This window comes from Pholis gunnellus (genome assembly GCF_910591455.1).
Source record: "Pholis gunnellus genome assembly, chromosome: 16".
Classification (NCBI taxonomy): Eukaryota; Metazoa; Chordata; class Actinopteri; order Perciformes; family Pholidae; genus Pholis; species Pholis gunnellus.
In genome coordinates this window covers 5,124,032-5,141,923 of record NC_136543.1, presented here as the reverse complement: position 1 = coordinate 5,141,923, position 17,892 = coordinate 5,124,032, and the positions used below count along the sequence as shown (strand labels likewise).

Here is a 17,892-nt window from a genome sequence, read left to right as displayed (position 1 = left end):
GTGGTATTTCTACTTTAACTTAGGTGGTAAAACAATGTTAAATATGTTTTTTGAGCTGTTATAGACGGCTCAGGACCATAAACAAGTGTGAATAAACAATTTGTCCCAGAATGAGCACAAACCATCGGGTCTTGAGTGTCTCATTTTGTCAGTCTCGAGAGTTGTTTTCTCTTAAATCCTACAACAATCTCCATTCAGTGCAACTTAACGGACATTGGACACAAGCTACTGCAGTTATAACATAGTGAGCCTTTTCATTGACGGAAGAGGAAAATCCAGCCAACAGAAAATAGACTGTCTGCTGGGACACCGCTTGGACCCACTTGGGGAAGCTCAGCATTGGTAAAATCTACAGTACGGCTGAGGTGAATGGCTCTTTCATAGCCAGTAAACATACATTTCTTCAGCAGAGAGAGCTGCAGTGTTGTAGCTGAAACTAGGAGGCAGGGTACTGAGAATTGTGGGAAGGGAAACACAGGAAGTAATGGGGTCAGAGACACAAGTCCAATTTAAAGGCTGGGAAAAAGACTGGAGGGTTTCTGTGGGAATCTGACTTCTCTGCTAAGATTAGCCCACCGTGAAGCTGCCTCTGTGGGAGCAGTTTAACACCAGGGCTGGAGCTGAGCACTATTTTTCTTCTGGATTAATAAACAGGCTATTTTGTTGAACAAAAAAACATTTCACCCAATTTTAAATGCCCAGAGCTTAAGATAATGTGTTTAAATTGCTTAAATGATTAGTTGATTTAATCAATCCTCTTTTTTTGATAACTGATGTTCTGTTTTGATGATTGTTTAAGCCTTATTTTTCAAATAAAAGTCCAAACAATCTTGATTCAACTTTATAAGATATGAAGATATGCTGTTTTCCCTCCTTTATATCGCTGTAAAGCGAATATTTTTAGGACTGTTGGTCATACAAATCAAACAACTTTAAGAATTAAAAACAATCAACTGAATACACAACAAAAATTAATGGAATAATTAGTACAGTCCAAAACATAAACATGAAATTTGCTATCATACAAGACAAAGAAAACAGCTAATATTCACATGTGAGAGGCTGGAACCATGGCTGGAACAGCATTGTTTGGAGCCGGACTATTTTTTAGAAGGACCGGTAAGTCTCCCCATGTTGCCTGGCAACACAAATTTGACTCGTTACCACTGGAGGTGAATGTTGCCTTCGAACGGAGACAGCAGTCTCTACCAGTCTCCAGTGTTTGTGCTAAGCTAAGCTAGCTAGCTAACCGTATCGGCTCCAGCTAACGCTACATAGTTAGCATACAGTTGCTAACTATTTTCTCCTCTTAATTAACGCCTAAGAAAAAGGCAAATAAACGTATTGTTTGACACATAAATAATCACAAATGGACTCTGCTACACCGAACGATAAATATATTTTGTGTTTGATTGAAAAAAAGTGGTTAAACTTTACATTTTTCACATTGCAGAGATATGGTAAAATCCAGATGAAGCCAAATTATGCTGCATACAAAATATGCCATTATGTCAATATAATAGAAACGCTATGGAGACCAAACATGTTGAATATTGTATTCAGGAGTAAAATTAAGAAATATATGAACAAATGCAGACAAAATGTATAACATACCTAGAATAATTAAATACCTTTTTTTTTAAAACTCATCTCATTGTTGACTTTTATTTCAACTCAATTAACATCAGATAGCATTTCATAACTTTAAGCGAATTGTGAATATGTTGCATTTTTTATTGTATTTATTCATATGATTACCTATTTCATAATGTCTTATTTATTCAGGAATTGTATGAAAGTTATTAGGGAAGAAAAACGGAGAGGGTATTTATTTTATTTTATGCCATACATTTGTGTTTCATTTCACTGTTCCTCCACTTTGCCACATGCAGAGCAACACGGTTATGTCGCCGTATCCGTGTTTTATTAATATGCACATCGGTGGTGCACATTAGAAGTTCAGTTCAGACTTTGAGGTTTAAATTGGGAGCACATGATTAAACTAGCTGGACTGAGAATCAAGAGCAGGGTCCAAACATGAATGACCTTGGGGAGAGGGCACAGTCAAAGTGTCTGTTAGTGGTAATGCACTCGTCCAATAGTCCCCGTCCCTGTGACCAGAACGTCCGGCTGTCCGTTCCTCCAGATCTCCCTGACGATTCGTTCCCTCTCCTCCAGACGCCGGGCCTTCTCCAGCTCCTCAACCGACGCGAACACGTTCACGCTCCTCAGAGTCCCGTTGGACTGGCTGCTGCGATCGCTCATGTGCCCCATTGTCACTTTAGGGATGTCCATCTCCTCCCCTTCGTCCTCCGCGGTGCCCTCCTCATCCTCCTCTTCCTCCTCCTCTTCCCCGCTGGACTCCTTCAGCTGTCTCCTCTCGGGGGATGGGGGAGGTCTGCTGTGGCGGCGAGTCCTGCAGGCGATGCCGGCCACCAGGAGGCACAGCGCCATGAGCAGGCCGAGACAGACGCCCATCATGAAGTAGAGGGCGAAGGTCTCTGGGTTGGCTGTGAGGGCAGAGAAACGCAATGGACGAGTTAGTAAGTACTAAATACATTTACTTATTGAGGTACGTGTACCTTACTTGAATAATTCCATTTTATCTTCTACTCCACTACATTTCAGAGGGAAATATATCGTACCTTTTTACTCCATTACATTTGTCTGACGGCTATTAATATTCACTATTGATTTGTCAGGTTAACAAAAGTAACAAAATCTAACAGCATCTTAGAATCTCACTAATTAACACATTGTGTATTGTTTGTTTAACCTGTACAGAAGGGTAAAAAAGTTCAACTTGTGGTCTTGTCGTTACTGTGAGGTTGCCAGACTCCAGTAAGTTGCTGATCCAAGAAATAGCCTGGCTCTTGTAAAACCGCAAGTTGTCATTTTTTTAGCACAATTACTTTTTTCCGTAAACATAAAAAAAGGAACTTTATCTCAAACCTGTCGTGCTTTTGGAGGCGCTATGGAGCTAGCTTGTCATGCCCCAAGCTAAATTTGCAGAACTTTCTTTTGTGAGTTTTCAAGCAAGAAATAGAGACATTTTGAAAAAAACTATTTTGTTTTTGTCAACACTGGTATTTATCTTGTGACACCACAGATTTATGCCATGACCCATTGATGGAGCCTGGAGCCTCGGGTTGAAAACCACAGTTAAAGACACACGGAGGACTTCACCTTTGATGTGAGCGTAGGTCGCCATGCTGTTGCTGAGCAGCTCCATGTCTCTCTTAACAGGCTCCATCTTGGTTCTCAGTGGGTTCAGATAGCTACAATCTCCAGGACTTTCTGTTACACACTGAACTCCAACAGCAACAGGATCCTGTCACAAAAATACACAAGCAGACAGTTAGTGCGTTAATGTTTAAATCTGATCATATAGTGTCGCTATAAACCCAAAAGTCTGAGCTCATCCAGAAAGTTCTCCGCCCATCATTCCTGTGATCTGAACTGGTGTCAGAGGTCAGCAGACGAGGACATTGTGTTCCTCGTAAGTGTTTTACACTCAGGCCTGCGGTGCGGACAGCAATATGAGGCCCTCTGTGTCCGATGGGGATGTTTATATTTATGACATCAGAGCCTGAGGAGGCTCTTTTCCGGCGTCACGCAAATGTTTTTCTTTTTTTTTCCCACAGAAAACAAGTCACATTTCCTTGGAAACTGCAGCTATTAACAAATTGTGTACCTTCGTTTGGTTTATTTTGCATTTATTTTGAAATATCTGTCCCTGAGTTTTCATTGATGGCAAGGCACCTTTTATGACGGGTTTAAATCGAATGGCTTTATTAATGATTTATGATATGCTTTAACGATATTATTTATTATCCATTCAATCGTCATTTCTATTTGGTAGTAATGCAGATGTAAATGTTGGTAATCGATTCGGACATGCTCTTTGGTTTTTTGCTTGTGTATCAAGTCATTAAGTTTTGCAGCGTATGTATGTTAGAAATGTTAGCAAGACAAGAATTAATGGTGAGTTGTTTCAATAATCCGTCACGTTTGGAGTTATACATTAATGAATGGATGAATTATGATCCATTAATGGATTATGATCCAGGAGCCCTGCTGCCTGTTTCCATTAAGTCAGTGCTACTGTCCTCTGTTGGAGCCCTCTTCTTGCTAAATTTGTATCTTAAAAAAGCTTTATGTTGTTCACAACCTGGCAACCCAAAAGCTGTTCTTTTTAATGGATTATTACTGATCTATAAAGCATTGGCAAATACTTACGTGTTGATGTTCAGCAGGAATAATGTTTACCATGTTAAACATCTTAGTTAACGTGTAGTTACTTGTACAGGTATTGGACAAATTATATTTTTTTGGTGGCGCTTCAGGAAAAGTCAGGGAAATTCTTTATTTCTCCTGTGGTGAAAACGCAAATGTCTGAACCGAACTTCATGGTAATAGGCTAACTGTTGAGATAATTCAGTCCGGACCATTTCCGTCCCTAAAATCCCAACAGAAACATGTCAGTCCTGCTAATCTTTTAAAATCTAAAGACCTCATTGGAGCTGAAGTGTTGCTTTCAGAGAGTGATACACTGAGGGGTGGATGAGGTTGAAGTTGGGGTTGTCACAGATGGTCTCAACGTTACAGTAAAGCTTGATATAAACAAGATGACTGATATTTCCCACCCCCTCACATTCCCTGTCATTACAACAACAGAGTGCGTGGGAGCCAAATGTTTTTCTTTCTGGTGCTTTCTCTCCAGGGAGAAAACAAAATCACGCCCAATCGCCGCTATTTAGAGGGGGGGGGGGGGGGGGGGGGTCAAGTCACTTTCCCACCCTGATCTTTATCCTGGTGAGTCTTGGCAGACCCCGAGCACTCTCAAAGTCTTTCTTTTTTTTCCCCCGGCAATTACAGTGGTCTCTATGGTGGCAGCTGACTCATGGGAACCGGTGGGTCTCCACCAGCGCTGCCTTCTGTTCGACATTCAGCTCGCAGACAGAAGAAGCATGACTCCATCTGCACCCTCAATTTGTGGCCCCCAGACCGTAAGAACATAAGTGGCCAATTTCGAGTCCGCTTCAGCTCGCGTAAAGTCAAACAGTGTTTGTTTTTTCATTTAAAAACTGGCCTTTGCACCCAGCACTTCTGCATGCTCACAGATACGGCCTTCTTATCAACTCATATTGTTTCTGTAATTTGAGTCTTTAAAAGGAATAGGTTGACATTTTGAAATACTTACGGTTTCGTGGTTAGAGTTTGATGAGAAGATTGGTACCACTCTCACGTCCGTACGCCAAATATGAAGCTACAGCCAGCAGCCAGTTAGCTTAGCTTAGCATAGAAACAAGCTAGCTTGGCTCTTGCCTAGTTTAACACGTTACATCTTTAAAACAGTGTAAAAACATCGGCCGACATATTTCTTGAAGCAGCTGCTCCTGACGAAGAAATAGTTAAAACATTAAAACAGCTAAATATTGTTTGTACGCTACAAATTTTGTACAAATTTAAAAAAACATGATATAACGTGTTAATTAGTGAGATTTGCGCACATTTTGTTACCGTTGGACAGAACCAGGCTTCCTTTTTTTCCCTGTTTCCAGTCTTTATGCTAAGCTAAGCTAATTAGCTGCTGACTAAAGCTTCACGTGTGGAGAAAGGTATCGATCTTCCAGTCTAACTCTCAGTAAGAAAGCGCAAACATCATTTTTTTTTAAAGAGGACGAATATTTTCTTTACCTTGTTTGATTACAAAATGAAGTTGAACTTTCCTTGATCGTAGTGCAGTGACCTGTCGTATCGCTTCATGTTTTAAACTATCTTTTCCAGAAACTTCTTAAAACAAGTTAATTTATTTTAAAACGGGTGGAAATCATCTCACTGCACTGGCAGATTTCATTTTTTTTAATTTTAAGAAAAGAAGATTTTTAGGATTAATTATAGACAGAAAGGTTAAGATGTGTTGTACAAACAACACTATTGTGTTACGCTCATACTCTTCTTCTGTTGTCTCACTAACATTAACACTAAAAGACACTCATTTTCATGCAGCGCTCCACAGACCTTCATGACAGCCTGAGGCGGGCACTTGTGGTGAAGTTTGCCCGAGCTGGAAGCACAACAGAAATACCAGACGGAGACAAATGTCCATTTTATACAGCCGCAGTCCTCGGGCAGACAGATTTAACACCTAACATTTCCAGACAAGTCCAATAACTTCCCGACTTAACTATACACATGTAAGGGCCCGGCAGCTGTAGCTGTTTATGTAACCCCATAAAATGCACTCCCGGTCAACCCTCCCACACTTCCTGTTTAGATAATCCTATTTAAGTCAAAAGATGAAACCCGAAACCGTTGAAAATGAGACTTATTATTTTACAGTAGTCCACCCAATGTATTCCGTCTCTCAGACAGGGAATATTTCCATCTATCACAGTAGAAAGCGATTAAAAGTGGGCTGAATTAAGTATAAAAACACACAAAACGAGCTGCAAAACAAGGGTTTTCTCTTCAAATGTATGTTCAAAGTGTTGATGATTTGAGCACGGTAGCTACTGCATCTATAAAGGCTTTTATGGTCTGCGGTATTGTAAAGAACATGGTGCAGACCCTACTAATAAACTAGTTTGTTGCCCTGTTTATGGCCTGACACCAGTAACTGCAATATATATGTTAAACAAAAAAAAAAGTTTGTAAAAGGGTCCAACAGGAGAGCCCCTGTAATGTGCGATAAAAGCCTGATTTACATGAAAGTTAAATATGTTGGTGGAAGAAAAGTGTCTGAAGTCATCACTCACCTTTGTCCTGGATGAGAGCAGCACAGCTTGACTAGAAAAAACACTTTCCACTGGAGAAACAACGCATTTAGATCCAAATTTGGAGCTGGTCCGTCAGCCAACACTTAGATAAGATCCCATCATTAAGACGGAGGAGCAGTGCGAGTTTGTTGTTCACTCAATGTTTGTGACAGAGGAGCTGATGTAGCAGAGAGGGAGCAGCCCTCCACTATGATCCACTCCCTGTCATCCTCCACAGGAGGAGGACCAGCCAGAGACGCTCCTCAAGTGTACAGAGGGAGGTGTTTCCTCTTTCCTGAGAGATAAGTGAAACGTACGCGTGTGGCACTGGCATCTGACTCCAAAAATAAAAGCGTCCAAAAATGCAGGTGGACCCTTTTACTGCGAGTCGTTCTGGCTTCTGTGCAGATTTGAGCCCCACCACTGACCAGAGGGAGGTGGTCTCTCCTCTGCTGGCCACGAACGCACCACAGTGAGGTCTGTTCACTGTGAAGCCAGGAGGGTGGGACAGGAAATAGCAAGTCGGCTGCTGTGGGCACAGGGCCGCGGTGCCTTCGGGGGGGCTCGCGGATTGATTGAGCTCTTTGTGTTTTAATCTCAGCGTAGAGCGAGTTTGGAGGAAAAGACCTCGTCAGTGCAGTTTGTGTCTCTAACTCAAGCAATCAGTGGAGCCAGCTGGTGCTGCTGTTTGGTGGAGGTTGAAAGTAATTAAGTACAGTTACCCTTCATTTTGTAGTAAGGATTTCCATTTTCTGCTAATTTATACTTCTACTCCACTACATTTTGTGGTGGAAGAGGTACTTTTAAAAGGTAGCAGTACTTCAGTGCAGAAATACTCATATTGAATTGAAAATTGTGTAAAAATACTACAGTATTGGTATCGAATTGTACTTAAAAGTACCAAAAGTAAAAGTACTCCCATTTCAGAATCATCAAGCAATCAATCATTAATATTAATACATATTTAATGTTGCAGCTGGGGCTCATTTTAATTCATTTATATTACTTTATGCTGTTGAATAGCTTGTGAATTCCCCCCTTGGAGTTAATAAAGTCTTGATATAATATTTGTAATAATAATAATATAGTATTGATATAATATCACAATTTATTGTTGATCAATTTTGTTGTATTAATCTTCATGTGCAAACAAATGTAGTGGAGTAAAAAGTACAATATTTCCCTCAAAGATGTAGTGGAGTAAAAGTAAACCACAAATACTCAAGTGAAGTACCTCAAAATGTGTACTTATGTGCAGTACTTGAGTGAAGTACATTTACCTTTAAGTACATTTTGGTGATAATATTTCTGTACTTTTACTGAAGAAAGAAAATGAAAGCAGGGATTTTATTGGTATGGATTATTTGTACTTTGTTGTATTGGTACTTGAACTAAAGTACTAGAACTGAGTACTCCTTTGACCACAGGTGGAGTCTGTGACAGCGGACCGAGCCGTGCGACGTCCTGTAAAAGAATTGTTGTTGCGGTTGAGCCTCTGTAAAGTGCTATTCTGAGTTTAGTGAGTGTTGATGTGGCGCTCTGACGTGTTTTTTAGCTAAGCAGTCATTATGTGGGCTGCTGTCATTCAGATGCTCTCCATGTCGGTTTTAGAGCAGTCAAAGAGAAAAATATGTCCCTAAAAACACACCGAGGCCGCAGCCAAAACAATGACCCAACCGCCGAGGGACATTCCTGTGGGCATATTCCTTAATTTAATGCACTGCCATCTTTCTGCAGTGCCGGGTTTATCTGCACCAGCTGCCTCCGCCTGTGTTATGTCAGGCCTGTCCTCTTCCTGACACGGAGTAGGAATAACATACCCCGTTGCAAATTCCTCAAATTCCCAATAGTATTTTTCTATCGGGAGCACACTGCGACGGCAGTTTCCAAGCGAAACACTCTCTTCCTTTCACCCCGCTCCGCTCGTTTCCATTGGCTAACCGGTGTCCCATCCTGCCAGGCTTGGGATGTCACGCCACCAAATCACCGGGGAGAGTGACGGCCCACTGATGTGTGCTGCGGAGATGTTTTTGAGGTGGACGCCGTGGAAACATGCCCGCTTGCTTTTCCCTCCACCAGACTGGCATCGATGGTGACTAATGTTTTCCTGCATGTGGGCAGTTATTAACTTTCATGGCCGACAGACAGATATTGTTGTGCTCAAGAGAAAACACACTGGCCACTCCCGCGCTCGCTGTGAATTATAATATGTTCCATTTATTTCTAATAAAGCAGTGGTGCGCTGAAACAGATGTTGAGGGGACAAGTTAATTGTAAGCATCTTTATTCATAATTCTTGCATGTATTTAAACAAAAAAGGCTATTTTGTGTCAATTACAAACTTTAAACTCAATTATCAAAACACAAGGAGTGTTCAACTCATTAGCTAGTCCAGCGGGTCATCAAAGATGAATATGTTGTGTTTAGAGCTGCAACAATCAGCTGATTTATCGATTGAAAGAAAGTTAATTTGCAAATGTTTTGATAATTGATTAATCGTTTCAATTATATCTTTTAAAGCAAAAATTCCCAAAACATTCTCCAGCCTCACAAAATGTCACTATTTGCTGCTTTTGTCTGTTTGCATATCACTGAACTCTACATCGTTGTGTTTTGAGTCTTTATCAGATATCAGATGATGTCATTGGGCTCTGGGAAGTTATCACTTTTCACAGCTTCGTGACATACTGGAGCCCAAAGATTCAATTAATCAAGAAAATGTAATAATGAAAACAGTTGCGAGTTGCACTCCTAGAAACAGCCTAAATCCTTAACCTTTTCATCTCATGACCCGACGTCATCACAGGTTGAGGTCTTGGTGTGCACATGCGTTGAGAGCAGTTCAAACACAGGGTGAAGGTACCCCGTATTCATCAACCACCGAATAGGAAAAATGTCAAAGAAAGTATTTCTGTATTGCTGACATATTGTTTTCATCTTAACCCTTTAATCATAGTCTGACCCCTCTGGTCGAGGACTGCTGATCGAGTGCAATGCTTGTCCTCAAATCTGGAAAAAAATGAAAAATTGCTTGTTGTCCCAAAGTATTATTGTTGTAGTCTTGCCCAAGTAGTACTCAACTGAGTTTCTTTTTCTTTTTAACCCTTCCACGAAAAAGAAAAGAAGTCATTTGGTTTTCTTTGCGTACTCTTTTCTGCCTCCTCCATGACTGGCAAAGTTGCGGACGCGGTGGATCTTGGCCAGCTGGCTCTGTATGGTCTTCATTATGTCCACGTGGTCCGGGATATGGACGTAGCGAACGTTCCTGCCCGTGATGAACAGGTCCTGCAGCTTGGTGAGCTCGCCCCGTCTGTCCCTGTACAGCACGTCCTCCAGACGCACGTTCATGAAGGCGTCCACGTTGACCACGCGGCCGCGCGCCGTGCTCTCGTTCCTCAGGTCCACCGTGGTCACCTCTCCCTGCAGACCCTGCAGCAGGACCACCATGTTGTTCTCTGAGATTGTGCGCTCCCGGATGGAGTTAAAGACTTCAGCTACAGGCGCCGGTCTCGGGGCCGGGGATTCAGTCCTTTCTGACTCCATGGAGGCTGATGAAGGGGATCTCCAGAGGTCGGGGGGATACCTGCAGAAGATTAGCTGCCATTCAATTCATTAGCAACACTGTAAATTCCTAATTAGAGTGTTTTAGGGCTGTTTGTCCACAGTGCGTATGTTATCTGTCTACAATGACCATGATACATTGAAAACTAATCTAATCTAAACCGAAAATATGAAAACGTCTAATCATAACAACTTACAGTCAGAGCTAAAAAGAGCTATACAACTGCAGTAGTAATTAGCCTGTCAGTGAAAAGCTTTAAAACATCCTTCATTTGTAGATTTTGTTAACATTTCAAACAATGTAAATTAGAAAATAGGAGCACGGACTTGGTTTAATTTTAATATCACAAAAATCTAATTGAAAATCTCCGCTTTTATCTCTCTAATTAAGCACTTGCTTTGTATTGTAACTGATGATAGCGCTGTCTTTTGTTATTTTACATGTAGTCACAGACATAAGCACACCTGCATTCAATAAAGCACTAATTAAGAATCAGTCAGCAGAGATGCACATTACTGGTTGAACATTAAGTGACTGAATGGCCACTGTTTGTGTTCAGGAAAGAAAACAAGGTAAGATATTAATACTCTGAGAGGTGAAATAGCTTTACTAAAGACTCTTATAATTACTTGGATATTTGTATTTTTTTAGTGCGTCAAAGGAGGTTTCCAAGCAGGAATTGACATCTCTTTTACGTGCACTGTCGTTACTCATATGGAAGAATACCCAAAATACAACACAACGGTTTCTGTCTTCGATATGATATTGGTACATTGTATGAAGGTTACTACAGCAGATAAAGCTAATATATTCATGCATCTTTACCTCAAACTGAGCTGTTTTATTGTGAGACAGAAACTCGGTTGATGCTGAATTAGCTAGCTTCAACGGTTAGCTTTAGTACGTCTGCGCCTCCAGAGAGCACATGTTACATATTATATTGTAGGATATATTGTGTGTTGGACATACCTGAATGAGTTAAATCCTTATTTCCTGTTAAAGCCCTCACCACAATATTTGCAAGTGGCGATAAACCGTTCAAACATGTAAACAAGTTGGTTTTCCCGCAACAAGTCCGAACCAGGAAGCGCAGCGTGATGACGTTTCATTGTGCGTCGCAGATTTGTGCGTCGGCGTAGAACATCACCGCCCTCTTCAGGCAGCTTCAGAAATCACCAATACACGGTTCAATAGGATTTGTTTTCCTGTTTACAATATGTTTACAAATATAAGAGGTTACAAAACATAAAAGACAGAATTATGAAAATGAAATAAGCTATGAACAGAGTAAACAAGGTTCTTAATTATGATCAGAAGGATCATGTATAAACAGTATTAGATATTCTACATCAAAGAAAAAGCAGATATAAAGAACACTCACATTCCTAATAAATACATGCAAGGGATAAATAAATCATGTTTTCTACAACATATTTGATGATATTTCTGCAAGTTATTTATAATGCAAAAATGCATCAAATGTATTTCAGATACCCTTTGGGAAAATTGATACGCATGCACCATATTTCCCTTAATTGCCAGATCTACAAATCTAATCATCTTAAAAAACGAATGAAAAATATAAATAATTTCTGTGTCTCGTTTTTCTAACAAGATCCTGCATCAGTCTTATTTAGTCTTATATTGTATTTAAAAGACAGAACAGAAACATAACAAATATGGATCCATTAATTGAAAATGTACAATTATTATATAGAAAATGCATATCAAATGTAGCAGGTCTTACAATGTTCACTGCATTCATGTAGCACTTTTCAAAGTGCTCGTAATTTAAAATAAAGTAATTTTTTTTAGTCATTGCATATTTATTTTACTCTCTAATCTTCCTCAATGTTAAACAACAAGGTGTAGAACAGAATACACCAACAACTGCATATTTTACAGGTTAAATCGAAGCTCACAGTGACAGTTAAAGTGATTTGACCTGAGGTAAAGAGTTAGGCAGTAAAGTTGAAACGATATTTAAAAGTCGTTTAAAAAAACGACACAACTGGGTCAGAGGTCGTCCATCATGGCCAGCAGGTCGTCTCCTTTGCTGCTGCTGAGATCTTCTGGCAGCTCGTCTCCTTCGGCAAACTGTCCCGCAATTCGTGCCAGCTGAGTCGCAGTCTGTTCATCCTGAATCAAACAAAAACCCAGACTGATAATCAACAAACCAATGAGGTAACCGTTGTGAAGGTGGTGGGTAAATATTTAACTGCAGTCTAGAAAAGTGGGTGTTAATGTTCTGAACAAATCCTCAAGTATATTTATTTGTGGTATGTAAAGAAGTATTCGACACTTGCAGACAGTTTATAACTAAAAGCTGGCTTGTTGACAGTCTACAGTATTACAGCACCCTACCTGCATTGCTTGAATATTTATCACTCCGAACAAGGACTGCTCAGCTCCCCCTGAAGCTCCCCTGTTAACCAAAATAAAAGTCATAATCGTGGGACTCATTGTTATTTTAATAGCAGAGAATGAGCAAAGTGGGGAAAAAAAGCACTCACGCGTCCTCCTCCTCTTGGTCTGTTGTAAACAGGTTGATCCGAAAGCCAGTTTCGGTTTCAGGCGTGTTCTCTGCCTTCATGCTTCCCATCAGACGAGCCAGCAGATTCAGCTCCTCTTTGGCCAGCAGGTTGGGAGCGTCGTCCTTCTGCAGCAGGATGGTGGGGGTGTACAGGAAAGTTACACATGAATGTAGAGATGGTCTCAAGTCTGGAGTATACTGTCTCTGCCGCATCATGAAAAGCAAAATATGAGACTATGGAGAGAATTGTGCTGTGAAGGAAAAAGTCTCCAGGTCTAGTAGTGTTACCACGTTAGTGAAAGTCTTGCATTCTAAATCTTATTTCAGTGAAATTACACAAAATGTTCAGCAAAATGTACTTGCAGTATCAAAATGTACTCGTGCAGAAAAATACCCCCTTTGAGTGTTATAAAATAAAATGTCAATATTGTTAATATGTATGTCAAGAAACTAGTAACTATAGCTCATGCAAATGTAGTGAAGGATTAGAATATTTGTTTTGTTGAAATGTAGGAGTATATTTTGTAAAGTACAAGTACCTCAACATTGTACTTTAAGTACTTGAATACATGTACTTCGTTATGTTGCATCACTGGCATTGCACTTATATATTTATGTAAAGAATTTACTCGAGGACTGTAGAGTAGCTTGCTGCCATCTATGAAGGTAATTTGGCATCACAGAAAACCATCATCGGGAGCATGTGGTGAAGGTTATACTTTCATAAAGCAGAGCTATTCTTCTGTAAAATGTATTTTAAATTCATTTTAATGCAGGTTGTCTAAGGAACTGGGCCGCTATGGAAAAATTTAATAAACATAATATAATACGCATGAAATTGATATCAATATGAAAACTTAAGTTGCTTAACTACAACTGTGTTTTTCCTGCTATGGTAATAGGGTTGTTACCTTGACAGAAGAAGCCTTGGATGTGTGCGTCTCCTCTGCATTGTTCCCAGTGTACCTTTTTTAATTCACGAAACACAAAATACAGCAGTGTCGTCTCCTAATCCACTATTTTACTATCCATATAAACTATGTGGTGTCGTACCAATACAGTTCACACATACATGTTCATGCCCAGTCGGATGACTCTGTCTCCATGCAGTTCAAAGCATCCCTGTCTGATGGGGCTGGTGTAACTTCCTCCTGTGGGGAACTCGCCACGTCTCACTTCTCTGCCCTTTCTGTCAAACATCCTGTGGAAACGGGAAGCAGATGATGACACTCTGGAATATTGAGATGTTTATAAGAGACTCAACACAAGAAAATCTAAAATGAAGACATGTCCGCTTGTCGTCACTAGCCTCATCAGGTGCCACTGATATAAATAAATGATGCCCAACAATCAGGCTAGAAAGTAGGCTATACTTTTGCTTGTAGGCCTGTGCAAATCAAAGACTGTGTAACAAAGATCTAGAGCCAAATCCAAACATTCGTGTGCTAACATGCTTGCAGTGATAATGAGCTTAAGTTTAGAAGGTATAATCTGAACCATGTTCACTATCTTAGTTTAGCGTGTTAGTATGCTAACATTAGCTAATTGGTACCAAACAAAGTGCAGCTGAGGCTGATGGGATCATCATCAATGGCAACGAATGTAAAGTTAAAGGATCATCAGAGGGGAACATGAAGGTCTGTGCCCAATTTTGTTCTATCCTGGATAATTTAACACTTTGAATTCTTGGTGGTGCTTGATGAAAAGTCAGAGGATCCCAAAAGTCATTAGGATTCATCCTCTGGGGACTTTAAAGTCTGCATCAAATATCATGGCAATTCATATTTGTCACACAATTTCAGCAGTTGTTAAATGCTAGTGGAAAAGATGCTAGATGCAAGCTTAAAACGGGACCCTTTATGTCACCATGTACATACTAACTATCAGAACACATTCAATGCCATGTTTGTCAGCTGCCTACCTAATAAGCCCTGGAACATCTATCCCATGAGGCACTGGGCCAGATGCCGACAGGGCAAAACGTCCATTGGGATTCTGGACTTTGTTTTTGAGGAAAAGTGACACCTAAGAGGAGGGAATAATAATAATAATAAAAAAAATACAAATTGTTTTCGTTTCACTTGTATGGAGGGATGAATAAAAAAACAGCACAGTACTCACGCGAACATGCATGTCTTGAGAAAATATGAGCAGTGTTTGTCGGAGAAGTTGGAATTCACCCTCTGGTAAAGATGAGTATACCTAGCAAGAAAAACAAGAACAGGTCACACAAGAGACGGGTGATTAAAAAACTGACATATGGAATCCAGAGAGCAGTGGCGGCCGTGCATTTTATATCAGGGCCTTCAATGCTGTCCTGCAGCTGAAATACCACCTAATAACCTCGTGATGGCGCCACAGCTACGGTTATTTGTTTCTAGGGGTGTAACAATACACTAGTCACGTGCTCGCCCACTGACCAATCACAGCACACACTGCACCTCACTGCAGTGCTGCACCTGAAAACTGAGCTGCCCGTTAATGCTGACATGCTTGTAGGCCAGCTAGAAGGCTCTGGCACGTCAAAGAATACGCCCAACATGTCAAACTAAAGATCTGATTGGTTGAAGACTATGACAATCAACAATATCGTCCCCATTCAATTAAACTGCAAAAGGATTCACTTGTGAGTCTGCAGGCCTCGGGCCTCTCTTCTTACCTAGAAACATAGAGGTGAAATCTGATTGGATAAAAGCTCTACTTAAAACAAGCTGTGCTGGAAGCAGAGCAACTGAGGAAGACAGTAGCTGTGCAATGAGAAAATAAGATAATGGGGAAAATATTTTTATAAGTTATAATACATGTAGTGTATTTAAGAAGAATTATTAAATTATAAAATAGCTATAACTTTGTGATTCTGTTTAGGCCAGCAGAGAAGGCCTTGCTGGCCCTGACGGCCCACCACTTATTGGACAGACTGTATAGACATAGGCTACTGTATCCTGGGGCAATGTGTTTGAAGGATTCAGTAATGGAATATGATAATTACATTATAGTAACAGCTCTGAATATACCTCAATGATCTTCCTATGTATCTCGTCCACTTGGTTCACAACCACAGGAGTGTGTCTTACAAATTCCCTGATGGTATCTATGTGATTGTACGTGATGAGCAACAAGTCTTTAGGCCGTGGACAAAGGAAGACCTGATACTTGAACGCCATGACCATCAGCTCGTAAAGCTACAGGGGAAGAAAAGAAAGAAGGTGTAAACTTTAAGGACACACCACTTCTTCAAACAAAAGTGCTACAACAATTTTCCTTTTTGCTCAAAAACATGTTTTTATTTTAATGTACATACCTTGTCCATGCTGGCCTGGTTCAGCCTCATGATGGAGGTGTGCGCTAACCGAGTTAGCACTGTTTTCAGTGTCCTGTGCGAATACAGCTGCTGGGGTTTAAGAAGTTCATCCATAAAGTCTTTACTAAACATGGCCCCAACAATGTCATTCATCACTTTGAGTGGGGAAGAGACAGAAACAGAAAGGTGGTTAGAATTGGCTATTTTGGGTCATGGAATGAAACGGCACAGAAGAGCTTGTTTTGATTGTCATCCAACTATAATGCAGTGTTTCTATACCCGGCTGTCCTCAGTGGGTTATACTGCTTTACTAAAGAAAAGTTTTGAGAAAAGATCCAAGAAATTACTGCATGCAGCCTCCACTGACAGTCTTCAGTGGAGGTATGCCACATCTTCTAATAAAGGTTCTTTGATTTTTAAGAAAGTACATTTTATTAAGTATTAACATTTACAGTATATGGGAATCAGTGATAAATTAACCTAGAAGTTTAGTAGTAGCTTAATCCCACCAAATAACACTGGAGTTAAAACCTGAGTTACTCTGCTAAACCAGTTACCAATGAGTTAAGCTAGGTGTTTCTCCATCATGATTGGATTAGCTACTGCCTCATTTAGTTATGTGGAATAAAACAAAGGATTACCAATATGTTGATTCATCAATGTATTTTTTTTCTATACAGTATTACAATTACAGTAAAATCAGTTAACAAATTTAGCTTTAGCTAGACGTAGCAAGCTAGGTAACACTTGATCTAGTTTTCCTGCTAGTTAGCTGTCTCGTTGTCTCTCTATGACAATGTGACATGTCCTTTTTTTACAAAATTATTACATTTACATGGCATCATTTTCATATGCAAGAGATACCAAAAAGTCAGATTCCTGTCTTAACTGACTTTTAATCAAAGATGTAGTCACTATGTTTTGGTTGATTTAGGGTTCGCTCTAGAGACTATAGGTCGTCTACTGTATCATACAACTGACCTCAACTCATTACAGTGAATAGTAGACACTACAGGGCAATAGTGGAAAGTAACTAACTATATATACTTGCTAAAGATCTGAGTACTTCTTCCACTACTGCCACAGGAGCACAGTGAACTGACTATACAATAATAAGCTAAAGTACAACATGGATACCTCTTTTTCTGTCATTTTCTGACCAGACTCCTGCATCCAAGTCCCAAGTAAGAAAAGAAAGAAAATAGACTTGTTATTTTGGAGTTGTTGAGCTGCACATTTTCAGTTTTTGAACATCTGACAGCAAGGCTTCAGCTTGTCAGCAGGAGGGATGGCTGGGAGCTACACACGTAACACACCTACCAAGCTGTCAGTTCTCTAGCTACCTCTACCTTTCTCTGAATTGTCCTCAGACGTGTTGAGAGCTTGTAGGCGTTGGTCCAGTATGTAAAGCATCTCTCCACCCAGATTAATGAAAACCAGGGGGAGAGTTCTCACAGACATCTTGCCAAGATAAAGAAGGGATTAACTCGCAGGCAAAAGCTGGTGCAGAAGTAGACGTTGGAAGAGCTTGAGCCCCTGTCAGATCAAATGCACTCTTGTCATTTAAAAGGCATTACCTGATAGTTCCCGTTTTGAATTGCCACTGTCAACAAATTGTCCATGTAAAGTCTTATGGGATCATGCCTCTGCAGATAACCTGTCCACTAAGATGCAACAGGTGGTGAGGGAGAGGATCAGTATGTGCCAGACACAAGCTTATTGGCCAGGTTAAGGA

At 40.4% G+C, this 17,892-nt stretch overlaps 3 protein-coding genes across 3 annotated transcripts; all 3 read right to left on the bottom strand.

Annotated features, from left to right (window-relative positions):
• Window positions 1-1,537: 1,537 nt before the first annotated feature.
• On the bottom strand, window positions 1,538-6,935 carry eva1bb (eva-1 homolog Bb (C. elegans)). Its single transcript, XM_079176466.1, has 3 exons — window positions 6,762-6,935; window positions 3,187-3,331; window positions 1,538-2,510 (listed from the first exon to the last, which is right to left on the bottom strand). Exons 2-3 carry the CDS (start codon window positions 3,251-3,253, stop codon window positions 2,077-2,079), a joined length of 501 nt encoding a protein of 166 aa, XP_079032592.1. The 5' UTR covers window positions 3,254-3,331; window positions 6,762-6,935; the 3' UTR covers window positions 1,538-2,076.
• Window positions 6,936-9,065: 2,130 nt separating this feature from the next.
• Window positions 9,066-11,402, bottom strand: lsm10 (LSM10, U7 small nuclear RNA associated). Its single transcript, XM_079176109.1, has 2 exons — window positions 11,293-11,402; window positions 9,066-10,344 (listed from the first exon to the last, which is right to left on the bottom strand). Exon 2 carries the CDS (start codon window positions 10,302-10,304, stop codon window positions 9,888-9,890), a length of 417 nt encoding a protein of 138 aa, XP_079032235.1. The 5' UTR covers window positions 10,305-10,344; window positions 11,293-11,402; the 3' UTR covers window positions 9,066-9,887.
• Window positions 11,403-12,214: 812 nt separating this feature from the next.
• On the bottom strand, window positions 12,215-17,618 carry oscp1a (organic solute carrier partner 1a; the record flags this gene model as incomplete). The annotated part of the gene is made up of 11 exons (XM_079176699.1): window positions 12,215-12,462; window positions 12,688-12,748; window positions 12,837-12,982; window positions 13,768-13,822; window positions 13,929-14,057; window positions 14,778-14,881; window positions 14,978-15,058; window positions 15,871-16,038; window positions 16,158-16,312; window positions 17,295-17,324; window positions 17,507-17,618. The coding sequence occupies 11 exons, from the start codon at window positions 17,616-17,618 to the stop codon at window positions 12,340-12,342; spliced, it is 1,164 nt and encodes a 387-aa protein (XP_079032825.1). The 3' UTR covers window positions 12,215-12,339.
• Between the last annotated feature and the right edge of the window lie 274 nt (window positions 17,619-17,892).